This window comes from Lupinus angustifolius, chromosome LG11 (assembly GCF_001865875.1).
Source record: "Lupinus angustifolius cultivar Tanjil chromosome LG11, LupAngTanjil_v1.0, whole genome shotgun sequence".
In the NCBI taxonomy this organism is placed as follows: domain Eukaryota; kingdom Viridiplantae; phylum Streptophyta; class Magnoliopsida; order Fabales; family Fabaceae; genus Lupinus; species Lupinus angustifolius.
The window spans coordinates 27,556,390-27,574,414 of NC_032019.1; the positions used below are offsets into that span (position 1 = coordinate 27,556,390).

General features: G+C 30.3%; 1 protein-coding gene across 1 annotated transcript; it reads right to left on the reverse strand.

Annotated features, from left to right (window-relative positions):
• On the reverse strand, positions 2,408 to 14,380 carry LOC109359886 (ACT domain-containing protein ACR10-like). Its single transcript, XM_019604578.1, has 7 exons — positions 14,227 to 14,380; positions 13,547 to 13,771; positions 12,771 to 12,876; positions 11,877 to 12,213; positions 11,018 to 11,302; positions 10,590 to 10,739; positions 2,408 to 2,638 (listed from the first exon to the last, which is right to left on the reverse strand). Exons 1-7 carry the CDS (start codon positions 14,378 to 14,380, stop codon positions 2,408 to 2,410), a joined length of 1,488 nt encoding a protein of 495 aa, XP_019460123.1.

An 18,025-nucleotide genomic window follows, 5' to 3' on the forward strand; every position in this document is an offset into this window, starting at 1 on the left:
TTTTTGTATACATTCAGTTTGTTGTTCTGTGTTGTTTCTGTATGCATTCACGTTATTTTCTGTTTTGTGCTTAACTGTGTAGAATTAGGAATAATGGTCTTCAACAGTGCTTTTTAATGAATGTGTTGTTGTTATACCTATACAATAGCGTTTTTTTAACAATGTGATGTTGATTACGTTGAATTCAACAACGCATTCATAAAAAACATTGTTAAACACTTATCTCTCCTATTGTTTTCTTCTAGCTATACAACAACGCATTTTAGAAGAAGTGTTGTCGATATGATCAACAATTAAGCACGTGCACAAGATACATTATCTGGTTTTAATTAATTCTCATTATTTCCTTTATACAAAACTATTTCTCATTTCTTATATTGTTGAATGTTATTAATTGTCATTATTAATTATTCTATATATTTAATTAATTGTCATTAATCGAATGTCATAATAGCATTATTAATTTCAATTTCATTAAAAAAATTAATTAGTAAAAAATTATTATATCTTCCACAACGTTTTCTTCAGGTTGCACTGTGGAACACTTACCTTCTTTATATTTGAATGAGGAGTTCTTCCACAGCAATATTTATAGGCGGCGCTATTGATTAGATTTCATTAACACACTATATGCATTATGCGTTGCTGAAGATACTATCACACCTTAAAAATTAAAATGTTCTCGCATTCTCACACATTTTGCAATACCAACACTCATTTACTCAGTATCGCGCCCCAATTTTTTGCTGAACACCGGTCACGCGACTGATTTGGAGTCGCCACCATGTTTTTGTGGTCAAAATGCAGAAAACCCTTTTGTGTCCAATTAATGGATGGACTGGTCATTGAACTAGAATTCTAGACTTGGGGGTCGGTTACAGACCAGGGAAGGTATTAGCATTCCGTCCGCCCGTTATTTAAATGGTACTCGCATTCATCGCATTGAACTAAGTATACCCTAAAACTTTATTAAATCAAGTGATTATTTATTGAAACAAAATTATATTTTTATTTTTGTGTGTGAAAAGAGTTCATCTTGTTCCTACATATCTAATAGGGAAATCAAGACTACGTAGTTCTTGGGTAGAAAATGTTTGTGTGTTGATTAATTTTAGTTAATGAAAATTGGTTTGAAGATTTGTGAGATGGTTGTAAGTAGATAAGGTTAAAGAGGATGGTAAAGTTTACCCAATATCATTTTACCCTCATAAGAAACGAAGAGGTAGTACGACAACCACTCACCGCTTTTAATTAAATATGATAATTAGATAAGGACTTGATTTATATCGTCTTGTCCATATTAGTGAGAAAAAGAAGAGACATTACAACAACCACTCACCGCTTTCTAACTACATCACTTTACTCATTTTAAAATAAAAGAACTCAAACTGTCAATTGATAGGATTAAGGAGGAATATACAAATTTGCACTACGTCACTTTACTCATTTTAAAATAAAAGAATAGGCAGCACGACAGTCACTGACCACTTTTAATTAAATAGGGTAATGAGATAAGGGATTGATATATATTGTCTTCTCCATATTATAAGGAAAGAAGAGGCAGTACGATAACCGCTCACCACTTTCCTACTAATAGGATAATAAAATAATACTCAAGTTGATATTCCTTCTCTAACCTTAGAACTAAAAATGTTTTTATTCATTTAATTGATTTTATGAAAATCTATTATTTCAAAGATATATATCATAAAATACTAATGATTGTATCTCTTGATTCACACATTAAATATAATTTTAAAAAAAGTGTATCTTATTTATTAATAGTTCAAATAAATACAACACATATTAATTATTGACGACATTGATATTTACAAGAGTGACATTAATGACCAATTTATTATTTTATTTCGAAATTGTCAAGTGTAATCTTTTATTAAAAATCATGGTAAGAATTTTTAGAAGAGAAGAACAACATTGACCATCTACCGCCAATCTCATTACAATAGAAAGAATAGACAATACGATAATCGCTAACTACTTTTCTATTCAAAAGAAAAAGAAGATATGATTCAATCCGTTCACCAATCTCTCAAATTCTCACTAATGGATAAAATCACTAATAAAAGCATACACATTTTGTTATTTTTTATTATGGTATAATGAATTTACAAATGATTACTAGAAATAAAAAAAATATGTATATAAGCCTAACTATAAATACCATACAACAACTAAAAGGGTTAAACATTTTGCCAAACATGAATATTATCAACTCCAAACCTGAATATGAATAGATGACTCCTAGTACCCAAACAAGACAATTTAATAAAGGAATAAAAAATAAACAGAATAAATAAAATATATACATTGAAAAAATAAATAAATAATTGAAAAATAAAATAAAAGAAGAGGGCTGGGAATCGTCTTCCCTACCTGGACCGTGGGTTCAGGAGCTTCCACCATGGCTTGGTTGGCGTCGGAGAAGGTGATAAGCTTTCTGGTCATTACCGATCACTGCCAAGGTTGCGGGAAGCACCGTGACAAACCAAGTCATCACTGTAATGGAGTCGGAATCGCCAGGGACACCGTTTAAGCGCTGTTGACGTTGGAAATCGCCGTTGGACGCCAAGCAAGGATCGGTTTCATGTGGCTCTGCTATTAACCGACGACCGGGAGTCTGGCCAAGCCACACGGTGGCTCACGTGGATGCACAGCAACGCTCCGCTGGGTAGAGGCGTATTCCACTGGTCTCCCCACCATGTCCAGCAGCGGTCCGGACAAGAAAACATCAATCGTGGGTTTAAAACTCCCTCTTCTCCTTGACTCAATTTATGGTTCATATCATGGGGTTAATGGATAATGGAATGATGAGATGGAAATGATAAAAGGATATGAGATGTGTGTAGTAGTGAGTTTCAGCAAAAGAAATGGAACAAAGGATTAAAGAAAGAGGTGGGCCTATTGAGTAAGATGGTTCAAAAATAAGAAAACTCTTCTCAATACTTTTCTAACTTTCTTTACTCTTCCATCTCCTCTCACTTTTGCTTTTGGTTGCTAGAATTTTGGTTTTGGATAAGTTAATGATGTTTTGGGGTAGAAGCTACTCAAGATTGGATGTGTTAAGTAGGGCTATTTATAGCCCAGGGTTAAGGATAGTTTTAGGTAATTAGTGTTTAGTCCTGTGAGTATTTTTTAAATTGCGACTCAATTCCTGAACTTTCTTAAAATTTAAAAAAAATCTTGGGCGAAATTGTGTGTTCACACTCAGGAGCGAAACTCATCTATTCTCAAAATCGATCTCAAAAATCATTCAACCTCATCACCATTTAACACCGAAAATCAACCTCGAAAATCATTCACTCATTCAACACGAAAATCATTTAACACCGATTTTGAAAATCCTTCACTTATTCACGCATTCAACACCAAATTGAAAATGAGTTTTCCATATAATTATTTGTCTTTTTAATTTCATTATCTTTAGCTTGTGTTGAGTTATAAATATTTTCCTTATAAATGAGTGAAAATGGTTTCACTCATTTAGCTTATATGGAGTTGGGGTTTCCGACCTCTTTCATTTTAACTATATAATAATGTATTTGCTCTCATTGGTGAGCTTAAATTCAATCTTTAGTTTTAAGGATTTATGCTCATTATATTTTTTGTTAATAGAAAATGGATCGAAAATGGATGAGTATCAATCGATTGACGAATGAGTATGAGGAATAAGTGAAATCATTTGTTAGGTTTGTAATTGAGAATGTTGAAAACCCTAATAGAATTGTATGTTTTTGCTTAAGATGTTGTTAAAAGTTCATTTAGTGTGTCAGGTATTGATCAAAGTTGCATGTGTTGGACAAGACATGGTGAAAAGAAAAACGTTATGGGTTGTGATGATGAGATGCATATGAAAGACAATTACACAAATGCATATGAAGACGATCATTTCGAGGAAATGGAAAACGTTGTCGAAGAGCATCTTCAAGATTGTCTTGAGATGTTTTAGTGGTTGATAAGTGATGCTGAGAAACCATTATACGATGGTTGTACTAAATTTACAAGATTGACAACAGTGTCAATGTTGTATAAGTTGAAATATGTTAATGGATGGACTGATAAGAGTTTCACCGACTTGCTTGCACTTCTGAAGGATATGTTGTCAGAAGATATATGCTTCATTCTCGAACCTATGATGCAAAACAATTGTTACGCTTAATTGACATGGACTACACTATGATGCATGCTTGTGAAAATGATTACATCTTATTTTTTTTAATGAGTATGTTTCATTAAAGTTTTGTCCTAAATGTAATGCATCATGATATAAGAAGGAAGACTCAATTCTCAAAAATGTTGTATGGTATTTTCTCGTCAAAGCAAGATTCAAGCGTATGTTTGACAATGCCAAAGATGAAAAGAAGTTGACATGGCATGATGAAGAAAGGATTAAAGATGACAAGATTCGTCATCCTCTAGATTCTCCTCAATGGAGAAAATTTGATCATGACTATCCTAGTTTTGGTCAAGAATCAAGAAATCTATGTCTTACATTGTCAACGGATGGAATTAACCCACATAATGTTCAAAGTTACTCCCACAACACATGGCCAGTGATATTGGTGATATACAACCTACCTCATTCTCTATGCATGAAACACAAATATGTGATATTATTTATGTTAATTTCTGGACCTAAACAACTAGGAAATGACATAGACATATATTTGGCTCCATTAATTCAAGACTTGAAGAAAATGGGGGAGACAAACATAAATGTGTATGATGCGTATAGAGAAGAAAACTCAACTTGGGGGCTTTGTTGTTCGGCATAATCAGTGATTTCCCTGCCTATGGTAATCTGTATGGATATAGTACAAAAGGACATTTTGCATGTCATGTATGTGAAGACAATATTCATTAAATGAGGTTGAAACACTATAAGAAGAATGTCTTCCTTGGTCATCGTAGAATTTTGCATTCAGATCATCACTATCGACGATGGGAAAAGCATTTGATGGAAAAAATGAAGAAGGTCGTGCTCCTTTGTCGTTGACGGGTGACCAATTATTTCAAAAGCTAAAGGGTTTGAATAATAACTTTGGTAAACCTTTTGCAAAATAAATTGCCACAAATGGGTGGAAGAAAGGGTCAATTTTCTTTGAATTGTCATATTGGAGTTCATTATATGTAAGACATTTCCTCGATGTTATGCATATTGAAAAAATGTGTTTCAAAGTCTCCTTGGTACCTTACTTAATATCGCGGGTAAGACCAAAGATGACTTGAATGCAATGTTGGACTTGATTAGTATGGGAATAAGAAAGGAATTGATATCAATAATGAATGGAAAACGCACATTTCTACCTCCAGTAGCTTATACTTTATCAAGGAAGGAGAAAATGGAATTTTGTAAATTTCTTCATGGTGTCAAAGTTCCATAGTGGTAATCTTCCAACATTCAGAACCTCGTATCAATGAAAGACCTCAAGTTAACATGTCTTAAGTTTCATGATTGTCAGGTACTTATGGAGTATTTCTTACCTATTGGAATACGGTAAATTCTACCTAAAAAAGTTCGAGGAACCATAACTAAGTTATACTTCTTCTTCAAGGAAATTTGTAGCAAAGTGATTGACCTTGAGAAATTACATGTATTGCAAAGACAAATTATTTTGACTTTGTGTGAGCTTGAAATGTATTTCCCACCTTCTCTTTTTGACATAATGCTTCATCTAAGCATTCATCTTGTTCGAGAGACACAACTATGTGGCCATTCCTATATGAGATGGATGGTCCCTTTGAGCGTTATATGAAGACATTAAAAGGGTATGTGAAGAACCGATCAAGACTAGAGGGTTGTATCGTCGAGTGATATGTTGTTGAAGAAGCTCTTGATTTTTGTATCGGATACCTTACCGATCGTGATTTCATGGACATTTCAAAGCCTCGATATGCAAAAAAACATTTGGTGAAGGTATTACTGGGAATGAAATATTGATTATAACAAGAACCGAATTGGAGCATGTGCACTTATATGTTTTACATGATGCCGACGAGGTTGAGCCATATGTTGAAATACACAAGGAGATGTTATGGAAGTCTTACCCAAGTAAGAATGAAAATTGGATTTCTAAAGAGCATTATCGGTGTTTCATAAAGTGGCTAAAAATCACATTGATGATGAGTTGAATATAAATGCACATTCGGTTTCTGAAAGATTGAAATGGCTAGCTAATGGTCCAAGTATTCATGTCTTATCCTACACTGGTTACCTAATTAATGGGTTCACATTTTATACGAAAAAACAAGATGATCATAGTAAAATGCAAAATAACGGTGTGACTCTTGTTGCTCGAACTTTACACATGTCAAGTGCAAAAGATAGAAACCCAATATATGCGAACATGTCATACTTTGGGGGGTTTGAACGAATATGTGAATTGGATTACACAATGTTTCGGATGCCGACTTTTTATTGTGTGTGGATTGATAACAACAATGACTTCCGAGTTGATGAGTTAGAGTTCATTCATGTGGATCTTAATAGACCAAGATATAAAGATGAGTCATTTATTCTAGCATCACGAGCTCAACAAGTATTCTATGTTAGTGACTCAACTGATATGAAATGGTCCATTGTTCTTTTAACTAACAAAATAATTGTCAATAATATTGATGACCAAGAATATGAAGATATTGATGAAGATGATCCTTTTTTGGATATATCAGTCGCGTGAGAGCAGACCAACTACAGATGATGATTTATATACAAGAGACAATCACACTGAAGGGCTTTGGGTGAACCAATATATTCCTCCAAACAAGGATGATCTTACAAGTCAAAAACAAGCAAAGAAAAGGAAAAAGTAGATGCAAGTAGTCTTTGTATAATTATAGTTTATTTTTGATTGTTTGTAATTTGTATAATTTTTTTTCTTTGTAATTTGCATAATTTTTTTATTTGTAATTATGTATTCTGTCAAAATATAATTGACATGATATTCGTTGTTTGTAGTTTATATTGTATTGATGTTAATAAAATAAAATTCTGGCATGTATTAATGTATCTGTGCTGATAATAAATGTATATACAGATATTCATTTCTACAAATCAACAGAAAATTCTAAGGGAAGCCTTGACATGCACTGTTGTCAAGGATTTATACAACAACGCTTTTATAGTCTGCATTGTTGTACATGTTTAATACAACAATGATATATGTGTGATGCATTGTTGTATTAAGGTGTTGTTTGAGAATATCTGAGTAATACAACAGCGTTTTTATGATAATGCGATGTTATATATATGCAATACAACAGTGCAACAATAAGCACTGTTAATAATGCCTATAGAATGCGTTGTTTATGTAAGACGTATATGACAGTGTTGTGTGTATGATGCATTGTTGTATTTATGCACAATATGACAACGCTTTTTGTGAGATCCGCTATGGCATACATTCAATACAGTAGTGTTTGAGAAGTGTTGTTATTCATGACAATATACTACCATGGTCAAACAGAAAGCACATGAAAGCATTGTTATACATCTAAAATACGCGTTGTTACACTATAACTCTGACGTAATGGTTATTGAAACATTCATAAATGAATCAAACAAAACAGGCCGAACAATTAATTAATATAAGTTTTTATTTAATTTGTGGAGGTTTTCAACCTCCACTATCAATTTGAAAAACTACATATCCATTAATATTACTTTCCCATTACAAAACCTAAATCATAAATTTATTGGCAGCAACGAAATGAAAGGTTCTCTCTTTAGGAAACTAAACCTAAATCCTTCTTTTACTCTCCCACTTCAACAATAAACCTTGATTGGATTTGCTAATAACAAAATGTTGTCTCTCACTTCTTTTCCATTCTTAAGTTTCAAATTTCTCTGTGTGCTTTCCCATATCCTTTCTCTATTTTCCTTTGTCAAAGTTGTTTAAAGTTCTACCACCCTTTTATTTAAAGTTCCAATTTCATCTATTACTTAACAAATTGTCAAATTTAACTTTGAACTTTTAAAATGGTTCCATGTTTACATTGACCCACAGAACAGGTACTCTAGTTCTATTGAAATATATTATATAATGTAAATAATAGTGTATGTAAATATGCAAGATTGTATTGTTGAATTAGTTATAACTCAAGTGATTAGCTTCTAAGAACAAAAGGGTTAGTTAGTTTTGGTTAGGGTAGTTAGCTTTTGAATATTCAATTCAATATTCATTCAATGAATGATTTTATTATTCTTTCTTGTTTTATCAAAAAATTTCTTGGCTCCTACCATTTCAACATAATATCAGTACAAATTAATTATACATTTCATGTTATTGTGCACTAAATTATCTTTCTTGGTCAAATTTTCCTCCTTTTTCATCATTATCTAATTCTCGATTCCTCCGCTTAACTCCTTCAATTCACTCATCACCACTTCCAACTCCAAAAAATCACAAAGAACACCATCAATAATACGCATTATTCTCTCACACTTTACCACTAATGCTCCATTCTTTGTCTTTCAAATGCACAGATTCATCACTAATCTTCACCTGAGACGTGGTTGCATATGTTTAAGGAGATCTTTTACAAGGAAATGTTATATCTTTGAGTCTCAGCTTACATTCTGTTACACCTATTCAACTACATGATATAATACATTTCAACATTATAGTGTGTTTTTGCATCAATGAAACTGCACATTAGGATCAAGATTTCAATCCATTATTCTTTCTTTCATCATTAATGGTTGGTTAAGCTCATATATAACTTCTGCCATGGATGGTTAAGCATTGGATGATCAGCTTCTATCTATGGTGGTTAAGCAAAGATATAGCTTCTGTCATGGATGGTTAAGCGTTTGATGATATAGCTTCAACCATGAATGATTAAGTGTTTAATGATATAGCTTCTGCCATGAGTGGTTAAACTTTGTTATTGCTTCAAATCAATTTCAAGCTAGGAGTTTAAAATTTTCACTCTCCAGCTTGATGGGCTGTTGAAATATATTGTATCATGTAAATAATAGTGTATGTAAATATGTGAGATTGTATTGTTAGGTTAGTTCTAACTAAAGTGATTAGCTTCTAAGAACAAAAAAGGGTTAGTTGAGGTTGGCTAGATTTTGTTAGGGTATTTAATTTTTCATTCATTTCATATAAAAAATTCAATGTAACTTTGAATATTCTATTCAATATTTATTCAATAAATGATTTTCTTATTTTTTTTCCTTGTTTTATCAAGACTTTTCTTGGCTCCTACCAATTAAACAAGTTCTATTTTATATTATTTTCTATTTTAATATATCTTGTTTTGTCATTACTGAAGGTGATTGTCTGGTAACATCCAAATACATTGACCCATAGAACATAAACTTTGTTGTTGCTTATCTCTCATTGAAAATGTCATTGTTATATTACTTTTGCTAATATTAAACTAGCATGAGTTAATTTCTAGTACTTTGTTTCATTAGGAATCAGTGATTGTCATTCATATTAATACAATTCAATATGCTGTAGTTCATTGCACCATAATTAATGAAAATGATGAACACTTCCTAGCTACATTTGATTAATTCATCACTTTCCATGTATTATATTCTTGCACTTTACTGGATTCCTAGTCTTCTTTTTTTTACACACTTTAGCTTTACTTTTTCACACGGGAAAAGCCTTAGTAAACCTTTTAGTACTAGAAGCATAGGTAGAAACATTGACATCTTTTTCATCCATTTCTTGTTCAATTATGTAACTTATTTTCACAATATTCATATTTGAAAAGACTCTTTTTATAATTGTTGTTGTAACTGATGAAATCATTATTAGCTTCAAAAGAAGATAATCTAATGAACAAACAATGTATCTTTCATTTTCAAACAACTTAACTAAAAGATTATTAATACCTCTTAAAGAAGGAAATTCAACACAAATACATATTTCAATGATGTAAGTGTTCAAGTTGATTATCAAATATCATCAAATTAAATGAACAAAAATCATGTTGGTAAAACTTTTCAAATTCAGTTAGTTTTATCATATCAAAATTAGAAAACAAATTGATTGGATTCAAACAAGATATTCAAAAGATAATGACTATTTTTTCACAAAATATGTGATGTCATTTGCAAAAAATAATAAATTTTAGATTTGTATAGTTGTATGTCGCCTACATAGTTTTTTTCAAAAAAATTCAATGATGAGATTGTCGATTAGATGGTAGACCATAAAATCATGCTTTTTTTCAAAAAATTCAATGATGAGATTGTCGATTAAATGGTAGACCATAAAATTCAATGATGAGATTGAATAGGATAAAATTTTGGACTTGTCATTTGCAGGTAGCATCATCAATGATGAGATTAAATGGTGGATGATATAATTTGTCTCATAAAAAAAACCAAGTGATAATAATGATATGGAGATAATGTCCTAAATGAATGTTTATTTGAAAATAATTGTACGGAAAGCTTCAAAACCATTCTAATTTCCAAGTATCTAGTTATATATACCATATTCTTAATACTATCCATAACTATAAGTTTGTGACAACATTGGTCTTTACAACACAGTATCAATAGTGTAAAAAATGTCCAAAGTTACCACTAAATTTGTTCATATAACACTTCGCAAATGTTCCCAATCCATCAATGTCTTCCTAACACTCTCTTCAATCTTCTTCCTTGGAACAGAAAATTTTCCATCTGATTCATCAAGTAAAATTCTATACACTTCCCATTCTCTATCCCTTACTATGTGCCTTCCAATCTCCACCTAAGAACATAGATTTAAGAAAAAATAATACATAATATATTAGACTAGTAACTCTACCACTAACATAAAAACAAGATTGTAAATCTATGCACTGTTGAGTGTAAAGACTTTATACATATTCAGTATGTCGTCCACCATTCATTTGTATTACTTTTTTTGAAGAGTCGATAATGATATGAATAGCGAATGATACAATGATAATGTATAAAATTTATACACTATCCGTGCATATATTTTTTTCTCTGAAAACAAAGTTAAGTTTGGATTAAGGGAAGTACCGAAAATATGCTAATGTTAAGAGACTTGCAAGCATGTGTTATGTCATAGAATACAAGGGGTCTGCCACTACCAGAAAGTTCAACAGGGTTAGCTACAAAAAGCTCAGTATCAGGTCCTCTGCTACCTACTGCTACTCTAAGAGGATATAAAAGTTCCATTTTCAGCCTACAACATAATGCAATTTTCTTGTTTGGATCCATTAGTTTCTTTCCATCTGCTTGTGTTATGAATAGCTCCACATCAAAGTTTCCTTTTGGTTTTCCTCGTAATTTTCCATAAGAAACCTGTAATGAAAAGTTCTTTTTATATGTCAACTACATAAATCCATGTAAAAATTATAAATCTTAGAGATTTGAGGTAAGTTCCTTATCAGAACTCATCAGTGTCATACAATCATTCATATTTTTCATCTCTATTAAATGTAAAATCATTCATACTTAATTTGAATAAATAAGTTTAATATGATACTCAAGTCACTATACTCTTCTAACTAATGGCTTAGTCTCGATATAGTGAAGCTGCCTAGGACATCGGCTCTTGAAGTGGGTAGTATTAGTAATGTTATGATTGAGTCCTACTTTGAGTGAATAAACACATAAGCCATGAGCCTCTATCACTTAATGACTTTTTGGGCTGGACTATTATCGTGATCTTTTCATAATAGAAGAGCTAACATCTAGTATCTTCTTCAATGAGTTTAATCTTAATTAACTATCCATGCCATTACATGAGATGTTAAAGTGAAAAAAATATTCTTTTCAAATGGACAATTTTCAAATCATGTGTCTACATGAGCCTCAAAAAAGAAATAGAAGGAAAAGGAACATTCATGATAATAAAGTACTTAATCTACCTCACCTGAATATTGTAATCCTTCAAGGTTCTAAGGATATCATAAAGAAGACCTTTGTGATCCCAACAACTGATCTGAAAAAGTGAATGTGAAAGGCTGAACTTGTTATCCATAGCAATGGAAACAGGATATGAGGCAAGAGTACTACTTTGGTATCCCTTTACTGACTCTAAATTGAATATATCATCAGTAATCCCTGAGGGGAGGTTAAGTGATCCATGCAAGGAAGCCATGATTTCCGAGCCGGCCAATTCGATTTCGCAATCTATGAACTTATCTCCCAGGACTGTTTTTAGATGCACTTTTGTTTGCTGCTCTCTTTCTGTTGTATGAAGCTCTTTTCTAATAAGAATAAGAACAGAGAGTTAGCAGATTATAATCCCAAAATGTTGAAATAAGACTTTTCTGTATTCAGTCTAAAATGCTTTTTACAACTCAAACATAAAATCTGCATCATATTGGATGTGTTTGTATTCTAAGAAGACAATGCTTACATAAAGTTTAGAAAATGTTGATAATAAGAAAGCAAATAGAAAACTTGGTTTTTGCTCCTCTTGAAGGTGCAGTAGTTAGGACAAATATTTGTTGTCTCAAATGGTGTCTTGAATTATATACCAGACCAATAATATTGAAACAAAAACAAAACAAATAATAAAATTTTAATGTTTTTAGTAATCCGGGATATGATCTGGGACATTCTTTGGAATAACAGATATTTGTTCAACGTAGTTACCACTAGTTTAGTTAGCCCTCCTTTACAAATTATACTTCTTTAAGAAGAAAAAACACATTACTAAATATTATAGTGCTAATCTGGACCAAACTTCATACATAAGGACTTGATAATATTGTAAAGATAGACAAAATATCAAGAGGAACAAAGAACTAGAAATAGCAACCTTGTATCTGTTACAAAAACTAGGTGCATCTTCTTCCCATCTGGTGTAGTAGATATCTTTACTCTTTTTATTATTAGTTCTAGCTGATGAAGAGCTTCAGTTACATCTGCATTCAAGAATAATAAAGTTGATACATGATAATTTAGATTCCAAAATCAACAGAAAAATACAAAGGAAGCAGCATCGGGAAAAGATATTGGAAGCAATACACAAGGAAAGAACTTAAAAATAGTGTTGCTGATAAAATTCCATAATAGGCTTTGCTCCACTTAATAGAAATGAAAAAAAAGAAAACGAAATCTTTCCTTTAAGGTTCCTTTCAAGTAAAGAAGGACTATTGATTGAATGGGATCTTCTATTTCAATTTTCCAAATTTATTCATTGTTATTATTTTTCACATGCATCAAATATATTCCGAGTGTTCTGTCAGGGTCAAGGGTTAGGGCAAAACTAGACACCAGGTATTGTACGAGGTCAAAGGCCAAGGCCATAATAACGTCGTTTGTTAGGATATCAGTATCCGAAGGAAATTAATATGTCTGACAGGGATCCTCTGTCCCAAAAAGTTGTTGTCCTCATGTTCCTATCTAATAATATTCTACAAAATAATATAAAATATTGATTTATTTTTTGATAACATTTTTTTCCAATAAATGATGCATTTTGATTGGCTTGGGACACCATACCATTAATCTCTCACTGAAAAGGGTGAGCATTATATGACAAATGCTTCACAATGTCAAGAAACTAATAACCATAGCTAAATGAAATTTTACCATGCAATAAACCATTCCCATCACAAGAGCACCAAAACTTCAATTGGAAAACTTGTGGGGGCACTGGTGGCTTATGTTCATCATGAATGTAATTTTTAATTTCATATATTGAAGAGTGTGATGGACAAATATCTGAAAGCCTATTCTTCAAAAGATTCCAGTTAGTATTTGCTTCCCCATAAACCCAGAACACCATATAGCACCATTTCCCATCTGTAATAGTATCTGTAACAAAAAATAGTAATAACTTATCAACTTATAATAAGAGGCAATCATCATCAAATTCAAAAAGGAAATAACAATTTGTCTACATTCATATAACTATTAAATTCCAGTTACTAAACTCAAATTTCTTCAACCCCACATAAAAGAATTCAAAACAATATATATATATATATATAAGTCTTGCCCTAATCATAAGATTGTTATAATATTACACAGCAACAAAGATCTTTTGTCTCAATGGTGTCCCGAATCAATAAAAATATGACATGTCAATTAAAACAATTAAATATTCCTTGTTCATTAGCTAAATCACATGTTGAAATTTTAAAAACAAACTCTGCACTTATACGGAAACTGAAAAAGTTGGATAATAAGGTTGTATACATTACCAAAAATATCATATAACATGCAAGATTTTGTGTAGAAGAATGAAATGGTAAGGTAATAACTCTTACCTCCTTTTACAATGGTCAATCCAAACAAGAATATTATTCTGCATATATCACATCCAATTCCAATTCTATCTGGGCAATTCACAGCAATAACCTTATGATCACCTTCTTTCTCAGCTTCACTAATGATTACCATATCATCATTCAGTATACCCATTCTCTCACTCTCACTCACACTCACACTCACACTCACACTCACACTCACACTTATGTTATCGTATTTGTCTCCTACACCTTTTCTTTTACCTTACATGTGCTCTTTTTTATTGCCCCTTTTTGTGCTTTTAATGTCACGTATTGTTAAGGAATAATGCATGGGAATGTAAGTTTTAAAAATATATGTCATTAAGAATAAATCATAAGAGATTGAGATTATATATTTCCAAATTCTTATGAGATTATCAATCTTTTGCAATCTAAATTAAATGTATGTATCATATTAGAATCATGGTTAGACAGTTTTTAATAATATTATATTTTTTCATGGTGTTTTTTATTAGGAAAATGTTAAATTCAAATATGAATTTATGATGAGGATTCTAAAAGAGTAATTTTCTATTGAAAAATAATAACTATGTTACTCCAAAAAATAGTGGGTTTAGTTTTCAGAAGGTTGAAATTAACACTGCCATTTATTTTAATGCTATTTTTGCTGATCATTACCGTTAGAATTATTTAACGAACCCAAAAATACAAAGTCCATATTGAAAATTGGTTTATTTAAATCTGACTTTACATTTTAGCAAAACCCTATTTTATTATGTGTATGAAAATAAAGGCACAACTTCATTATGGAAGAAATATATGTTCCTTAAAAATATCCCTACTAATTAATTGACATATCGGTTCCAACTATAGGAAATACTACTTCTCATCCATAATATAATTTTTTGGGATTTTATTTGATCCTATTTATATGATCATTTTTAAAAGTTGTATATATAATGATTGGATTTGTTACAAAAATACTTTCATTCACTAAAAATATTTGACTGAAAATTAAAAATTATTCAGTTTCATTAGTGAAAGACAATGCAATTTTAATAAACGTAATACAATATTTAATATTTTTGTTGTACTACTAAGGGTATTCTCTCACCATTTTAAATAAAAAACTAATATTTTTTGGGTGTACTGTTTCCAACAAGTGTCACTCTCAGGAATTGAATCGTTGGTATTTTGGTTAATAATGTTTTTACATTCCCTAACACAACACAAAGTATGTACTAGTATTTTAATAATAATAAATAGTGTATTATTTCATCGAATAAAACGTCAATAAATACCAAAGGATTGGCTCCCTATTAAGTTTTAAGTTTGTCTAAAATATTGGATGATTCTCCAAAAGACATTGCAAGAAGATTTTGGGAATCATCCAAAGAAGCAAATCAAATCAAAATAAGTTTACATAGAATCAAAAATTGAAAAGGATAGAGAATGAGAAATATGGATTGAACAAAAAAATAATTTTATATATAATCGAAAGTTAGAGAAAGAACGAATGAGAAAGAAAGATTGAACAAAAAATACCATTTCTTTCCCATTACATGAAGTTCAATAATTCTTAAAAAGAAGTATAAATCAAATGATGGATAAATAAATTTAAAATTTGAATTTAAGTTCTGTATTTAAAATCAAATAAAATTGTGATCGTTTCTAAACATGTAAATTAAAAAACAAACAATAAAATTTTTATTTATTACTATTATTTTTACTCCTGCAATGCACAAAGTGTTAATCATCTGTTTATTAGTTTTATTTATGAATACTAGCGAATATTGTAATATTTATTTTTTGTCCTATTAATGAAATTATTTTGCCAGTTCATGTTTAATAAAGCATTATAAAGAAAATTTTATATTAATTCAATTAGGAAAATTACGGTGGGTAGAAATTTTTTTCACGTGCAACCCCCACTAGCCAGGTTTGTTTGGTAGCCATGTGACTCTTATGTAAACTATACTACCACTCCTGACTTTTTGGTAAAATTATACAAAATACTTCACTCTTTTGGCACATACAATAATCATATAATTTATATATATAAGGAATTCATATACACCTCCATTTAAATTACACTAATTTTATCAATCTTAGTCATTGATTTTCTTAAATCATTTAGACCAAATGAATGAGAAAAATAAATGATGAGAGAAAAAAAAAAAGAAATCTTAGATGACATTTCAGTTACATCCATTTGGTCCGTAGGATTTATGAAAAGTAATGGCTAGATTAAGTATAATTAGTGTAACAACTTGAGCGTAAACGAATCTTTTATATATATATATATATATTGTACTCTCCAGTGTTGTTAAAATGTACCGGTTATCAAATCGGTCAGTGTACTGGTATAGTGGTTCATTGGTTCAATATTTAAACCGTATGCTGGTTAAATCGGACATACCTGCTTATATTTATATATATATAAACCTATATAAAAAAATTCAAATAGGTAGATACTCAAATTTATAATTCATATTCATAATCTACTTAAAATTCACATAAACAAGCAATTTAAGTCTTTAACAAATTCAAAGTCTAAATTACAAAATATATATCAATCTAAAAGTATCACTTAACAATCGCAAAATACAAATAAATGACACGAGTTCACAACTCACTCTACAGAACAAAAATAAATTTGGAGTTTTAACATTTAACACCAAGGAGTCAAAGTTGTCTCATATCGAGATTATATTTTTGCACCAAATTCTATCTTCAGTCCAAGATTATACAAATGTCACTGACATTACACATGAATGTTAGGAACTAAAAAGTGTAATCTAAGTATCCAAGTGTTGAATAATGATTGGAAATATGGGTCACTTTGTAATGAGTTTTTAAATTTTTTTTTATAAAAAAATGTGTATAAACCAGCCGGTTTAATCAAATATCGGCTAGTTCATTGGTTTTGATCGGTTAGAGTTAATAAAAGATTAATTACATCAATAACCCCTTAGAGTTAAATTTAATTACATTCACCACCTTTTTTCTTTAAAAGATTACATTCACCACATTTTTTCTTTAAAAGATTACATTCACACCCCTATATAGATAACCAATATAATATTGTATATAAATTAGGGTGATTTGTGTAGGTGCAAAAATGTGAGAAATATTTTATATAATTTCATGAGAAAATATTAATATAACTTACTCTAAAAACGTAGAGTAAACATCACTTTATTGTAATATTTTAACAAATGACTTCTTTTTTTTTGGTACATTACAAATGACTACTTAAATCATTAGAATAATTAAAAAAATAAATAAAAACGTTAGAAAATAGTAAAACAAAGTAACAATGGAATGAATGAAGATATTTTTACATTTAAAACTTAAATTTAGTTCATAAATTAGAGATTCAAATTTAAACCTAAATAAGACATATGAATTTATCCTAATCTTAAATTAGATAAACTAATAGTTTTTGAAATTAAAATTATAATTTCTATGAGATATATTGAACAAAAATTGACATACCTAATCAAAGAAATTATATTTTTAATTTAAAAACATTTTTTATTTCACACTTTTAGATTTTTATTTAAATATGAATTGTAAATTTTTTTTCTTAAATTATATACATTAATACTTTCTAAAAACCATTTTTATCCAATAGTCTCATGGAAAAAAGTTTATTTAGCTATTTACTTTAATCTTCTTTAACCTATAACTTTTATCTTTTATTTATCATCATAAAGATTTTATAAGTGCCAAAAATATGATACTTGAAACATCATTCTTAAGACACTTTAACTCATGATTCCAATTTTCAACAAATTGCTCTTGAATTATATAT

Excerpts from the sequence above, each read along its gene's own strand:
- LOC109359886 (XM_019604578.1), bottom strand. The coding sequence starts at position 14,380 with ATGGGTATACTGAATGATGATATGGTAATCATTAGTGAAGCTGAGAAA. Across the intron at positions 12,877-13,546 it reads TGGGAATGGTTTATTGCATG|ATGTAACTGAAGCTCTTCAT; the intron begins GTAAAATTTCAT and ends TCTTGAATGCAG. Across the intron at positions 2,639-10,589 it reads ATTGGGAACATTTGCGAAGT|ACTCCCGGTCGTCGGTTAAT; the intron begins GTTATATGAACA and ends TGGCTTGGCCAG.